This window comes from Scyliorhinus torazame, chromosome 2, assembly GCF_047496885.1.
Source record: "Scyliorhinus torazame isolate Kashiwa2021f chromosome 2, sScyTor2.1, whole genome shotgun sequence".
Taxonomy (NCBI): Eukaryota; Metazoa; Chordata; class Chondrichthyes; order Carcharhiniformes; family Scyliorhinidae; genus Scyliorhinus; species Scyliorhinus torazame.
In genome coordinates this window covers 219,088,993-219,104,695 of record NC_092708.1, presented here as the reverse complement: position 1 = coordinate 219,104,695, position 15,703 = coordinate 219,088,993, and the positions used below count along the sequence as shown (strand labels likewise).

Sequence of the window (15,703 nt, the reverse complement as noted above, 5' to 3'; positions counted from 1 at the left end):
TCAGTTTGATTCAAAGAATTGAGGAGCTATCACACTACAGAGCATACTATAGGCCACTAAATAACTGGAAAGAGATAGGAGCAAATTTGCAGACAAACTCAAATAAAACGCAAGAACGATTAAGTAGTGATAATGAAGGACCAATCTCCAAATATAAACTGGATAGTAGCAATCAAAAGGGCAAAGAACATGAGGAATTCCTGAAATGGATGCAAAAGCATAGCAGTACAAGGAGTTAATTCTAACGAACGGTGATATGCTAATGAGACATTGTATACATCATCACAGGAAGTGATGCAATGTCACATGATCTTGCTCTCTGTTGTAGACCTCCCAGTCAGACCTTTCTTAATAAAGTTAGTGTTTTCCTTACCTCAGCAGATTCTCAATATTCTGTGTTGGCACAAGACCATGAATATTGTAAAGAACTTTCCTGTTCAGTGTTTCTCGATCAACCAGGAAGGAAACAGCATTCTAAGCTGGGCCTAATTCTGGGGAATGAGTGGCGCAAGTGGGATATTACAGTGGACAAGTGTTTGGGGAAAAATGATCATATTATGGGGTGGTCGCGGCGGATTGGAAATTAGCAAACGTGACACCACTGTTTAAAAAAGAAGGAAGGCAGAAAGCGGGTAATTATAGGCCAGTGAGCTTAACTTCGGTAGTAGGGAAGATGCTGGAATCTATCATCAAGGAAAAAATAGCGAGGCACCTGGATGGAAATTGTCCCATTGGGCAGACGCAGCATGGGTTCATAAAAGGCAGGTCGTGCCTAACTAATTTAGTGGAATTTTTTGAGGACATTAACCGTGCGGTAGATAATGGGGAGCCAATGGATGTGGTATATCTGGATTTCCAGAAAGCCTTTTACAAGGTGCCACACAAAAGGTTGCTGCATAAGATAAAGATGCATTGCATTAAGGGTAAAGTAGTAGCATGGATAGAGGATTGGTTAATTAATAGAAAGCAAAGAGTGGGGATTAATGGGTGTTTCTCTGGTTGGCAATCAGTAGCTAGTGGTGTCCCTCAGGGATCAGTGTTGGGCCCACAATTGTTCACAATTTACATAGATGATTTGGAGTTGGGGACCAAGGGCAATGTGTCCAGGTTTGCAGACGACACTAAGATAAGTGATAAAGCAAAAAGTGCAGAGGATACTGGAAGTCTGCAGAGGGATTTGGATAGGTTAAGTGAATGGGCTCGGGTCTGGCAGATGGAATACAATGTTGACAAATGTGAGGTTATCCATTTTGGTAGGAATAACAGCAAAAGGGATTATTATTTAAATGATAAAATATTAAAACATGCTGCTGTGCAGAGAGACCTGGGTGTGCTCGTGCATGAGTTGCAAAACGTTGGTTTACAGGTGCAACAGGTGATTAAGAAGGCAAATGGAATTTTGTCCTTCATTGCTAGAGGGATGGAGTTTAAGACTATGGAGGTTATGCTGCAATTGTATAAGGTGTTAGTGAGGCCACACCTGGAGTATTGTGTTGTTTTGGTCTCCTTACTTGAGAAAGGACGTACTGGCACTGGAGGGTGTGCAGAGGAGATTCACTAGGTTAATCCCAGAGCTGAAGGGGTTGGATTACGAGGAGAGGTTGAGTAGACTGGCACTGTACTCATTGGAATTTAGAAGGATGAGGGGGGATCTTATAGAAACATATAAAATTATGAAGGGAATAGATAGGATAGATGCGGGCAGGTTGCTTCCACTGGCGGGTGAAAGCAGAACTAGGGAGCATAGCCTCAAAATAAGGGGAAGTAGATTTAGGACTGAGTTTAGGAGGAACTTCTTCACCCAAAGGGTTGTGAATCTATGGAATTCCTTGCCCACTGAAGCAGTAGAGGCTCCTTCGTTAAATGTTTTTAAGATAAAGATAGATAGTTTTTTGAAGAATAAAAGGATTAAGGGTTAAGGTGTTCAGGCCGGAAAGTGGAGCTGAGTCCACAAAAGATCAGCCATGATCTCATTGAATGGCGGAGCAGGCTCGAGGGGCCAGATGGCCTACTCCTGCTCCTAGTTCTTATGTTCTTATTAGCAAATTCCAGACTCGCCACTCTCTGGGTGAAGAATTTTCTCCTCACCTCAGTCCTAAAAGGTTTACCCTTTATCCTCAAACAAAGACCCCGAGTTCTGCATTCCCTGCCATTGGGAATCTACCGTCTAATCCTATTCGAATTTTGTAAGTTTCTAAGAGATCCCCTCTCACTCTTCTAAACTCCAATGAATATAATCCATACCGATTTTGTCTCTTATAGGACAGTCCCGCCATCTCAGGAATCAGTTGATAAATCTGCTGCACTCCCTCCACAGCAAGAAGTTCCTCCTCAGATAAGGACACCAAAACTGCACACACTACCCCAGGTGTGGCCTCACCAATGCCCGATACAATTGCAGTAAAACATCTCTATTCCTATACTCAAATCCTCTCGCTATTAAGGCCAACATATCATTTGCCTTCTTTACTGCCTGCTGTACCTGCATGCTTACTTTCAGTGAATGATGTACGAGGACACCAAGGTATCGCTGAGTATGCGCCTCTCTCAATTTACACCCATTCAAATGATAATCCACTTTCCTATTTTTGCTACCGAAGCGGATAACCTTACATTTATCCAATTATACTGCATCTGCCATGCATGTGCCCACTCACTCAGCCTGTCCAAATCCCCCTGAAGCATCTCTGCATCCTCCTCACAGCTCACCCTCCCACCCAACTGAAGTTACTGTGAAAATCTCCTACTCACCACACTCCGGTGCCTGTTTGGGTACACAGAGGGAGAATTCAGAACGTCCAATTCACCTTGCAAGCACGTCTTTCGTTATTTGTAGGAGGAAACCCACGCAGACACGGGAGAACGTGCAGACTCCACACAGACAGTAACCCAAGCGGGAATTGAATCCGGAACCCTGGCGCTGTGAAGCAACAGTGCTAACCACTGTGCTAACGTGCCGCCCTTCGGTATCTCTAGGGATTTGAGGTGTATGCTGTACATTGTCCATGTTTCTGATGCATACAGGAGGGTGGGGACCACATCTGCTCTGTAGACCATGAGCTTGGTGCTGTTCCTCAGGCAACCGAAGACTGCACTGGTGCATTGGATGCTGTATTTTGTCGTTAATGTCTGCTCACACTGAGAGGAGGCTGCTGAAGTATGGGAAATGTTGTTCAAGAGCTCACTGTGGATCTTGAAGGTCAAGGGGCAGTTGTGTGTAGCAGGAGCAGGTTTCCAGAGGCCCATTCTCTCATATGCCCCAGTGAATGCATCGAGGATGGTTTGTAGCTTGGCCTCTGAGTGTGCGCACACACAGGCGTCATCTGCGTACTGCAGCTCGATGACAGAGGTTGGGGTGGTCTTGGTTCTGGCCTGGAGGTGTCGGAGGTTGAATAGTTTCCCACTTGTCCAGTAGGTTAGCTCCACTCCAGCGGGGGTTTCAGAGTGACAGGTTGGAGTGTTGCTTGCGAGGAAGATGGAGAAAAGCGTTGGTGTGATGATGCTGTTTGCATACATATTGGGTCTATGGTGGTTCCATTGGTGAAGATCACGGTTCGCATGTCACAAAGTTTAGAATATTAGTAAACAGTTGTTTGTCAAATTGGCCCAGTTGAGACATTGGTGTTCACCAGGAGTCAGTATGAGGGCCACTGATTCTTTTCGTACTTATTAATAACTTGGACAGGGCAGAATTTCAAAAATTGAAGATGACAAAATCAGAAATGCAGTAAACAATGAGGAGGATGGAAAAGACTTCAGGAGGCCATAAACATACCCATGGAATGGTCGATGAATTTCATCACAGAAATGTGAACTCATACATTATAGAAGGACACATGAGCAAAATGAACCAAATGGTACAATTTTAAAGGGAGTGCAGGAATAAAGAAACTTGAAAGCTCATGTTCACAAATCTTTGAACATGGGCAGGGAAACCCAATACAAAACCCATCTTTGGCATATATTTCATCAATAGCGTAGCAGAGTACTAAAGCAAGGAAATTTATGCTAAACCTTTAGAAAATGCTGGTTATACCATAGGTGGCGTATTGTATCCAATTCTGGACAGCGTACTTTTGGAAGGATGTCAAGGCCTTGGAGAGAGAGCAGAGGAAATGTTCTGGAAGATTATCATGGATGAAGGATGTGGCTATGTGGAGAAACTAGGGAAGTTGCTTTCAAGCAGAGAAAGCAAAGATATTTGATAGAGGTGTTCAAAAATCTTGGAGAAACTCTCCAGTGGCAGAAGGGTCAGTAACCAGAGGATACAGTTTGACAAAAGATTATTGACAAAAGGAGCAGAGGAGACAAAACTTTTTCTATGTTGAGTTGTCTGGCTGAGTACTTGGTGGGGGCCGATTTACAGAGATGTGATGATTGGGATTAACTGGATAGCACAGGCACAAGAGACCAAATGGCCTCCTCCTGGTCGGCATCGTTCTGTAATTCTATGAATACAGAAGATGAAAGCTCCATTGAGCTTTTGTTTTAAATGTCACTCCAGACTTTGCTATTTCAGTAAGATTACATTGAATTCCTTACACTACAGGTACATACAGTGTTCAGACCCAATGAATGTAGCTCCAGCATTGTTTGAGGCCTGTCTTCTGCATCTCTGTAATCGATATACCTCCAGGTCTGTCTGCCCTCAACATTAGACAGCCTCCAGTGGGTCAGGTCTGTTGCTGGCTCGGTTTTATAAGGGCCACCTCTTCTGCGCAGACATCTGTGAACAGGAGAAATGCACATCATGTGGAGCTGACCCAATCCCAGTGCTGATCCTGCTAGGGCCAAGAGGTCACTGACTGCCACATGCATTCTTAGGATTTACCCCCCCGATCCTCAATGCCTGCTGCACTCAGCTGGAAACAAACTCATCTGCAAATTCCTTCCTGAAGAAGTTCCATTCCTCCTAAAACAACCAGAGGCCTTTGATACTAAAGTTTTCTGACCTTTTCCAAAGGCGCCGAGGAGGGCTGCGGATGCGGAGCGACGGGCTGGCCGCGAACGGGGGAGGGGCGGGGTGGGCAAAGGGGGGGAGCGGCGGGGTGGGCAAAGGGGGGAGCGGCGGGGTGGGCAAAGGGGGGGAGCGGCGGGGTGGGCAAAGGGGGGAGCGGCGGGGTGGGCAAAGGGGGGAGCGGCGGGGTGGGCAAAGGGGGGAGCGGCGGGGTGGGCAAAGGGGGGAGCGGCGGGGTGGGCAAAGGGGGGAGCGGCGGGGTGGGCAAAGGGGGAGCGACGGGGTGGGCAAAGGGGGGAGCGACGGGGTGGGCAAAGGGGGGAGCGACGGGGTGGGCAAAGGGGGGAGCGACGGGGTGGGCAAAGGGGGAAGCGACGGGGTGGGCAAAGGGGGAAGCGACGGGGTGGGCAAAGGGGGAAGCGACGAGGTGGGCAAGCGACGGGGTGGGCAAGGGGGGAGCGACGGGGTGGGCAAGGGGGGGAAAGCGACGGGGTGGGCAAGGGGGGGGGAAAGCGACGGGGTGGGCAAGGGGGGGAAAGCGACGGGGTGGGCAAGGGGGGAAGCGACGGGGTGGGCAAGGGGGGAGAAGCGACGGGGTGGGCAAGGGGGGAGAAGCGACGGGGTGGGCAAGGGGGGAGAAGCGACGGGGTGGGCAAGGGGGGAGAAGCGACGGGGTGGGCAAGGGGGGGAAGCGACGGGGTGGGCAAGGGGGGAAGCGACGGGGTGGGCAAGGGGGGAAGCGACGGGGTGGGCAAGGGGGGAAGCGACGGGGTGGGCAAGGGGGGAAGCGACGGGGTGGGCAAGGGGGAAGCGGCGGGGTGGGCAAGGGGGGAAGCGGCGGGGTGGGCAAGGGGGGAAGCGGCGGGGTGGGCAAGGGGGGGAAGCGACGGGGTGGGCAAGGGGGGGAAGCGACGGGGTGGGCAAGGGGGGGAAGCGACGGGGGTGGGCAAGGGGGGGGGAAGCGACGGGGTGGGCAAGGGGGGGGGAAGCGACGGGGTGGGCAAGGGGGGAAGCGACGGCGAAGGCCTGAAGGGCGGATGTGGGGGAATCATAGAATTTACAGAGGAGGCGGCCATTCAGCCCATCGAGTCTGCACCGGCTCTTGGAAAGAGCACCCCACCCAGGCCTCCACCCTATCTCCGCAACCCCACCTAATTTTCTTTGGACACCAAGGGCAATTTAGAAAGGCCAATCCACCCAACCTGCACATCTTTGGACTGTGGGAGGAAACCGGAGCACTCGGAGTAAACCCACGCAGACAAGGGAAGAACGTGTAGACTCCACACAGACAGTGATCCAGCGGGGAATCAAACCTGGGACCCTGGCGCTGTGAAGCCACAGTGCTATTCACTTGTGCGATCTTGCTGCCCACGGAAGGGGCGGAGGGGGTTGATGGGGGAGTAGGAGGGAGGGGGGCAGGGGGAGTCGATGGGGCGAGGGGGGAGAGACGATGGGCGAGGGGGGGGAGAGACGATGGGGCGAGGGGGGGGAGAGACGATGGGGCGAGGGGGGGGAGAGACGATGGGGCGAGGGGGGGGAGAGACGATGGGGCGAGGGGGGGGGAGAGACGATGGGGCGAGGGGGGGAGAGACGATGGGGCGAGGGGGGAGAGACGATGGGGCGAGGGGGGGGGGGAAGAGACGATGGGGCGAGGGGGGGGGAGAGACGATGGGGCGAGGGGGGGAGATGATGGAGCGAGGGGGGGAGAGACGATGGGGCGAGAGGGGGGAGAGACGATGGGGCGAGGGGGGGAGAGACGATGGGGCGAGGGGGGGGGGAGAGACGATGGGGCGAGGGGGGGAGAGACGATGGGGCGAGGGGGGGAGAGACGATGGGGCGAGGGGGGAGAGACGATGGGGCGAGGGGGGGAGAGACGATGGGGCGAGGGGGGGAGAGACGATGGGGCGAGGGGGGGAGAGACGATGGGGCAAGGGGGGAGAGACGATGGGGCGAGGGGGGGGAGAGACGATGGGGAGGGGGGGGAAGAGACGATGGGGCGAGGGGGGGAAGAGACGATGGGAAGGGGGAAAGAGATGATGGGGGGGGGAAGAGATGATGGGGAGAGGGAGGGGAGACGATGGGGAGGGTGGGGAAGAGGGAGAGATGATGGGGAGAGGGAGGGGAGATGATGGGGAGATGTTGGGGAGAGGGAGGGGAGATGATGGGGAGAGGGAGGGGAGATGATGGGGAGAGGGAGGGGAGAGGGAGGGGAGATGATGGGGAGAGGGAGGGGAGATGATGGGGAGATGTTGGGGAGAGGGAGGGGAGATGATGGGGAGAGGGAGGGGAGATGATGGGGAGAGGGAGGGGAGATGATGGGGAGAGGGAGGGGAGATGATGGGGAGAGGGAGGGAGATGATGGGGAGGGGGAGGGGAGATGATGGGAGATGTTGGGGAGAGGGAGGGGAGATGATGGGGAGAGGGAGGGGAGATGATGGGGAGAGGGAGGGGAGATGATGGGGAGGGGGAGGGGAGACGATGGGGAGAGGGAGGGGAGACGATGGGGAGAGCGAGGGGAGATGATGGGGAGAGGGAGGGGAGATGATGGGGAGAGGGAGGGGAGACGATGGGGAGGGGGAGGGGAGATGATGGGGAGGGGGAGGGGAGACGATGGGAGGGGGAGGGGAGACGATGGGGAGGGGGAGGGGAGACAATGGGGAGGGGGAGGGGAGACGATGGGGAGGGGGAGGGGAGACGATGGGGAGGGGGAGGGGGAGACGATGGGGAGGGGGAGGGGAGACGATGGGGAGGGGGAGGGAGACGATGGGGAGGGGGAGGGGAGACGATGGGGAGGGGGAGGGGAGACGATGGGGAGAGGGAGGGGAGACGATGGGGAGGGGGAGGGGAGACGATGGGGAGAGGGAGGGGAGACGATGGGGAGGGGGAGGGGAGATGATGGGGAGGGGGAGGGGAGACGATGGGGAGGGGGAGGGGAGACGATGGGGAGGGGAGGGGAGACGATGGGGAGGGGGAGGGGAGACGATGGGGAGGGGAGACGATGGGGAGGGGGAGGGGAGACGATGGGGAGGGGAGACGATGGGGAGGGGAGGGGAGACGATGGGGAGGGGAGACGATGGGGAGGGGGAGGGGAGACGATGGGGAGGGGGAGGGGAGATGATGGGGAAGGGAGGGGAGATGATGGGGAGAGGGAGGGGAGATGATGGGGAGATGATGGGGAGGGGGAGGGGAGACGATGGGGAGAGGGAGGGGAGACGATGGGGAGGGGGGGGAGACGATGGGGAGGGGAGGGGAGACGATGGGGAGGGGGAGGGGAGACGATGGGGAGGGGGAGGGGAGACGATGGGAGGGGGAGGGGAGACGATGGGGAGGGGGAGGGGAGACGATGGGGAGGGGGAGGGGAGACGATGGGGAGGGGGAGGGGAGACGATGGGGAGGGGGAGGGGAGACGATGGGAGAGCGAGGGGAGATGATGGGGAGGGGGAGGGGAGACGATGGGGAGATGATGGGGAGGGGGAGGGGAGACGATGGGGAGAGGGAGGGGAGACGATGGGGAGGGGGAGGGGAGACGATGGGGAGAGCGAGGGGAGACGATGGGGAGGGGGAGGGGAGACGATGGGGAGGGGGAGGGGAGACGATGGGGAGAGGGAGGGGAGACGATGGGGAGGGGAGGGGAGACGATGGGAGAGCGAGGGGAGACGATGGGGAGGGGGAGGGGAGACGATGGGGAGGGGGAGGGGAGACGATGGGGAGGGGGAGGGGAGACGATGGGGAGATGTTGGGGAGAGGGAGGGGAGATGATGGGAGAGGGAGGGGAGATGATGGGGAGAGGGAGGGGAGATGATGGGGAGGGGGAGGGGAGACGATGGGGAGGGGGAGGGGAGACGATGGGGAGGGGAGACGATGGGGAGGGGAGACGATGGGGAGGGGAGACGATGGGGAGAGGGAGGGGAGATGATGGGGAGAGGGAGGGGAGACGATGGGGAGAGGGAGGGGAGACGATGGGGAGAGGGAGGGGAGACGATGGGGAGGGGGAGGGGAGACGATGGGGAGGGGAGACGATGGGGAGAGGGAGGGGAGACGATGGGGAGGGGGAGGGGAGACGATGGGGAGAGGGAGGGGAGACGATGGGGAGGGGGAGGGGAGACGATGGGGAGGGGAGACGATGGGGAGAGGGAGGGGAGACGATGGGGAGAGGGAGGGGAGATGATGGGGAGAGCGAGGGGAGATGATGGGGAGGGGGAGGGGAGACGATGGGGAGAGGGAGGGGAGACGATGGGAGAGGGAGGGGAGACGATGGGAGGGGGAGGGAGACGATGGGGAGAGGGAGGGGAGATGATGGGGAGAGGGAGGGGAGACGATGGGGAGGGGGAGGGGAGACGATGGGGAGGGGGGGAAAGATGATGGGGAGGGGTGGGAAGATGATGGGGAAGGGGGAGATGATGGGGAGGGGGGAGATGATGGGGAGGGGGGAGATGATGGGGAGGGGGGAGATGATGGGGAGGGGGAGATGATGGGGAGGGGGAGATGATGAGGAGGGGGGAGATGATGGGGGGGGGAGATGATGGGGGGGGGGATGATGGGGGGGGGATGATGGGGGGGGGATGATGGGGGGGGGATGAGGGGGGGAGATGATGGGGGGGGGGATGATGGGGGGGGAGATGATGGGGGGGAGATGATGGGGGGGGGGGATGATGGGGCGGGGGTGATGATGGGGAGGGGGGAGATGATGGGGAGGGGGGAGATGATGGGGGGGGGGAGATGATGGGCGGGGGAGATGATGGGGCGGGGGAGATGATGGGGCGGGGGAGATGATGGGGCGGGGGAGATGATGGGGGGGGAGATGATGGGGGGGGAGATGATGGGGGGGAGATGATGGGGGGGGGGGTGATGGGGGGGGGGTGATGATGGGGGGGGAGATGATGGGGGGGGGATGATGGGGGGGGGAGATGATGGGGGGGGGGATGATGGGGGGGGATGATGGGGGGGATGATGGGGGGGGATGATGGGGGGGGGGATGATGGGGGGGAGATGATGGGGGGGAGATGATGGGGGGAGATGATGGGGGGGGGATGATGGGGGGGGAGATGATGGGGCGGGGGAGATGATGGGGGGGGGGAGATGATGGGGCGGGGGAGATGATGGGGCGGGGGAGATGATGGGGCGGGGGAGATGATGGGGCGGGGGAGATGATGGGGCGGGGGAGATGATGGGGCGGGGGAGATGAAGGGGCGGGGGAGATGATGGGGCGGGGGAGATGATGGGGCGGGGGAGATGATGGGGCGGGGGAGATGATGGGGAGGGGGAGATGATGGGGAGGGGGGGGAGATGATGGGGAGGGGAGATGATGGGGGGGGGGGGAGATGATGGGGGGGGGAGATGATGGGGAGGGGGGAGATGATGGGGAGGGCGGGAGATGATGGGGAGGGGGGGGAGATGATGGGGGAGATGATGGGGAGGGGGGGGGAGATGATGGGGAGGGCGGGAGATGATGGGGAGGGGGGGGATGATGGGGGGGGAGATGATGGGGGGGAGATGATGGGGGGGAGATGATGGGGGGGGGATGATGGGGGGGGGGATGATGGGGGGGGGATGATGGGGGGGGGGATGATGGGGGGGGGGATGATGGGGGGGGGGATGATGGGGGGGGGAGATGATGGGGGGGGAGATGATGGGGAGGGCGGGAGATGATGGGGGGGGAGATGATGGGGAGGGCGGGAGATGATGGGGGGGAGATGATGGGGGGGGGATGATGGGGGGGGAGATGATGGGGGGGAGATGATGGGGAGGGGGAGATGATGGGGAGGGGGAGATGATGGGGAGGGGGAGATGATGGGGAGGGGGGGGGATGATGGGGAGGGGGGGGGATGATGGGGAGGGGGGGGAGATGATGGGGGGGGGAGATGATGGGGGGGGATGATGGGGGGGAGATGATGGGGGGGGAGATGATGGGGGGGGAGATGATGGGGGGGAGATGATGGGGGGGAGATGATGGGGGGGAGATGATGGGGGGGAGATGATGGGGGGGAGATGATGGGGGGGAGATGATGGGGGGGAGATGATGGGGGGGGAGATGGTGGGGGGGAGATGGTGGGGGGGGAGATGATGGGGAGGGGGAGATGATGGGGAGGGGGGAGATGATGGGGAGGGGGGGGAGATGATGGGGAGGGGGGGAGATGATGGAGGGCGGGAGATGATGGGGAGGGGGGGGGATGATGGGGGGGGAGATGATGGGGGGGGAGATGATGGGGGGGGAGATGGTGGGGGGGGAGATGGTGGGGGGGGGAGATGGTGGGGGGGGAGATGGTGGGGGGGGAGATGATGGGGAGGGGGGAGATGATGGGGAGGGGGGAGATGATGGGGAGGGGGGGGGATGATGGGGAGGGGGGGGATGATGGGGGGGGGGAGATGATGGGGGGGGGAGATGGGGGGGGAGATGATGGGGGGGGGAGATGATGGGGGGGGGAGATGGTGGGGGGGGAGATGGTGGGGGGGAGAACAAACAAAGAACAAAGAACAAAGAAATGTACAGCACAGGAACAGGCCTTTCGGCCCTCCAAGCCCGTGCCGACCATACTGCCCGACTAAACTACAATCTTCTACACTTCCTGGGTCCGTATCCTTCTATTCCCATCCTATTCATATATTTGTCAAGATGCCCCTTAAATGTCCCTATCGTCCCTGCTTCCACTACCTCCTCCGGTAGCGAGTTCCAGGTACCCACTACCCTCTGCGTAAAAAACTTGCCTCGTACATCTACTCTAAACCTTGCCCCTCTCACCTTAAACCTATGCCCCCTAGTAATTGACCCCTCTACCCTGGGGAAAAGCCTCTGACTATCCACTCTGTCTATGCCCCTCATAATTTTGTATACCTCTATCAGGTCTCCCCTCAACCTCCTTCGTTCCAGTGAGAACAAACCGAGTTTATTCAACCGCTCCTCATAGCTTATGCCCTCCATACCAGGCAACATTCTGGTAAATCTCTTCTGCACCCTCTCTAAAGCCTCCACATCCTTCTGGTAGTGTGGCGACCAGAATTGAACACTATACTCCAAGTGTGGCCTAACTAAGGTTCTATACAGCTGCAACATGACTTGCCAATTCTTATACTCAATGCCCCGGCCAATGAAGGCAAGCATGCCTTATGCCTTCTTGACTACCTTCTCCACCTGTGTTGCCCCTTTCAATGACCTGTGGACCTGTACTCCTAGATCTCTTTGACTTTCAATACTCTTGAGGGTTCTACCATTCGCTGTATATTCCCTACCTGCATTAGACCTTCCAAAATGCATTACCTCACATTTGTCCGGATTAAACTCCATCTGCCATCTCTCCGCCCAAGTCTCCAGACAATCTAAATCCTGCTGTATCCTCAGACAGTCCTCATCGCTATCCGCAATTCCACCAACCTTTGTGTCGTCTGCAAACGTACTAATCAGACCAGTTACATTTTCCTCCAAATCATTTATATATACTACAAAGAGCAAAGGTCCCAGCACTGATCCCTGTGGAACACCACTGGTCACAGCCCTCCAATTAGAAAAGCATCCCTCCATTGCTACCCTCTGCCTTCTATGGCCTAGCCAGTTCTGTATCCACCTTGCCAGTTCACCCCTGATCCCGTGTGACTTCACCTTTTGTACTAGTCTACCATGAGGGACCTTGTCAAAGGCCTTACTGAAGTCCATATAGACAACATCTACTGCCCTACCTGCATCAATCATCTTAGTGACCTCCTCGAAAAACTCTATCAAGTTAGTGAGACACGACCTCCCCTTCACAAAACCGTGCTGCCTCTCACTAATACGTCCATTTGCTTCCAAATGGGAATAGATCCTGTCTCTAAGAATTCTCTCCAGTAATTTCCCTACCACTGACGTAAGGCTCACCGGCCTGTAGTTCCCGGGATTATCCTTGCTACCCTTCTTAAACAGAGGAACAACATTGGCTATTCTCCAGTCCTCCGGGACATCCCCTGAAGACAGCGAGGATCCAAAGATTTCTGTCAAGGCCTCAGCAATTTCCTCTCCAGCCTCCTTCAGTATTCTGGGGTAGATCCCATCAGGCCCTGGGGACTTATCTACCTTAATATTTTTTAAGACACCCAACACCTCATCTTTTTGGATCACAATGTGACCCAGGCTACCTACACCCCCTTCTCCAGACTCAACATCTACCAATTCCTTCTCTTTGGTGAATACTGATGCAAAGTATTCATTTAGTACCTCGCCCATTTCCTCTGGCTCCACACATAGATTCCCTTGCCTATCCTTCAGTGGGCCAACCCTTTCCCTGGCTACCCTCTTGCTTTTTATGTACGTGTAAAAAGCCTTGGGATTTTCCTTAACCCTATTTGCTAATGACTTTTCGTGACCCCTTCTAGCCCTCCTGACTCCTTGCTTAAGTTCCTTCCTACTTTCCTTATATGCCACACAGGCTTCGTCTGTTCCCAGCCTTTTAGCCCTGACAAATGCCTCCTTTTTCTTTTTGACGAGGCCTACAATATCACTCGTCATCCAAGGTTCCCGAAAATTGCCGTATTTATCTTTCTTCCTCACAGGAACATGCCGGTCCTGTATTCCTTTCAACTGACACTTGAAAGCCTCCCACATGTCAGATGTTGATTTGCCCTCAAACATCCGCCCCCAATCTATGTTCTTCAGTTCCCGCCTAATATTGTTATAATTAGCCTTCCTCCAATTTAGCACATTCATCCTCGGACCACTCTTATCCTTGTCCATCAGTACTTTAAAACTTACTGAATTGTGGTCACTGTTACCGAAATGCTCCCCTACTGAAACATCTACCACCTGGCCGGGCTCATTCCCCAATACCAGGTCCAGTACCGCCCCTTCCCTAGTTGGACTGTTTACATATTGTTTTAAGAAGCCCTCCTGGATGCTCCTTACAAACTCCGCCCCGTCTAAGCCCCTGGCACTAAGTGAGTCCCAGTCAATATTGGGGAAGTTGAAGTCTCCCATCACCACAACCCTGTTGTTTTTACTCTTTTCCAAAATCTGTCTACCTATCTGCTCCTCTATCTCCCGCTGGCTGTTGGGAGGCCTGTAGTATACCCCCAACATTGTGACTGCACCCTTCTTATTCCTGATCTCTACCCATATAGCCTCACTGCCCTCTGAGGTGTCCTCTCGCAGTATAGCTGTGATATTCTCCCGAACAAGTAGCGCAACTCCACCTCCCCTTTTACATCCCCCTCTATCCCGCCTGAAACATCTAAATCCTGGAACGTTTAGCTGCCAATCCTGCCCTTCCCTCAACCAGGTCTCTGTAATGGCAACAACATCATAGTTCCAAGTAGTAATCCAAGCTCTAAGTTCATCTGCCTTACCCGTAATGCTCCTTGCATTAAAACATATGCACTTCAGGCCACCAGACCCGCTGTGTTCAGCAACTTCTCCCCGTCTGCTCTGCCTCAGAGCCACACTGTCCCTATTCCCTAGTTCTCCCTCAATGCTCTCACCTTCTGACCTATTGCTCCCGTGCCCACCCTCCTGCCATACTAGTTTAAACCCTCCCGTGTGACACTAGCAAACCTCGCGGCCAGGATATTTATGCCTCTCCGGTTTAGATGCAACCCGTCCTTCTTATACAGGTCACACCTGCCCCGGAAGAGCACCCAGTGGTCCAGATAATGGAAACCCTCCCTCCTACACCAGCTGTTTAGCCACGTGTTTATCTGCTCTATCTTCCTATTTCTAGCCTCACTGGCACGTGGCACAGGGAGTAATCCCGAGATTACAACCCTCGAGGTCCTGCCTTTTAACTTTCTGCCCAGCTCCCTGAACTCCTGCTGCAGGACCTCATGCCCCTTCCTGCCTATGTCCTTAGTACCAATATGTACAACAACCTCTGCCTGTTTGCCCTCCCCCTTGAGGGAGAGATGATGGGGAGGGGGGAGATGATGGGGAGGGGGGAGATGATGGGGAGATGATGGGGGGGGGGGAGATGATGGGGAGGGGGAGATGATGGGGAAGGGGGAGATGATGGGGAAGGGGGAGATGATGGGGAGGGGGGAGATGATGGGGAGGGGGGAGATGATGGGGAGGGGGGAGATGATGGGGGGGGGGGGGGGGGGAATGCGCAGAGGGTGAGTGAGGTGCAGGGTTGCTGCTGTCGGCTGGGATACCGGGTCAGGTGCCAAACAGAATTGGAATCTAGTCACTCATCCCTGGATTGAGTGCCCCGCATCCGACATGTTCAGGGCACCAGGTGCAGCCGGCACTACAGCAGACAGGTGTGTAGCCTCTGTTGCCCATTTCCCCGCGAAAGAGCCCCAGACTCACCCCCCCCCCCCCCGGGACACTGCGCTCCCTCCCCGAACTCACCCCCGCTCTCCGGCCATCATTTCCCGCTGTCTCCGGGCGGCCTCGCGCGGGTAGGTGCTTGATGATGACCTGAGGAGCGGGGACCAACCAGATCGCCGCCCGTCAGGTCGCATGCTGCAGTCAGCCAATGGGTGGAGCCGGCTGACCACCAATGGTGGGAGGGGGCGGAGCCTCTTCCCCACCAACAGCCAATTGTGGTCTGTGTCCTGGCCGGGGCGAACCAATGAGAAGTGTCTGGACGCGCAGGCGCGCTGGCTGGACCGCTGCTGTCGCCATGGCGGCAATGGGGACCACAATGCCCCGCGCCAGAGACAGGGCTGTATCCAGAATGCGGCCGGCACAGCCAGCGGCCGGGCTGTGACACTGCAGCAGCGCTGCCCTTTCACACCGCGATGTGGAGATGCCGGCGTTGGACTGGGGGGAGCACAGTACGAAGTCTT

General features: G+C 56.6%; 1 protein-coding gene across 3 annotated transcripts in view; it reads right to left on the bottom strand.

Annotated features, from left to right (window-relative positions):
- The window catches only part of lss (lanosterol synthase (2,3-oxidosqualene-lanosterol cyclase)), a 151,790-nt gene extending 136,452 nt beyond the window's left edge, over positions 1-15,338 (bottom strand). Inside the window, exons 1-2 of one of the 3 annotated variants that reach the window (XM_072483996.1) lie at positions 15,264-15,338; positions 4,558-4,726 (exon numbers count right to left, since the gene is read on the bottom strand). In XM_072483996.1, the coding sequence (XP_072340097.1) occupies positions 4,558-4,726; positions 15,264-15,283 (189 nt within the window). In that variant the 5' untranslated portion in view covers positions 15,284-15,338. Of the gene's footprint in view, positions 1-2,751; positions 4,514-4,557; positions 4,727-12,212; positions 12,403-15,263 lie in introns of those variants that run through there. The other 2 variants (XM_072484003.1, XM_072484011.1) reach the window with 2 other exon arrangements.
- Between the last annotated feature and the right edge of the window lie 365 nt (positions 15,339-15,703).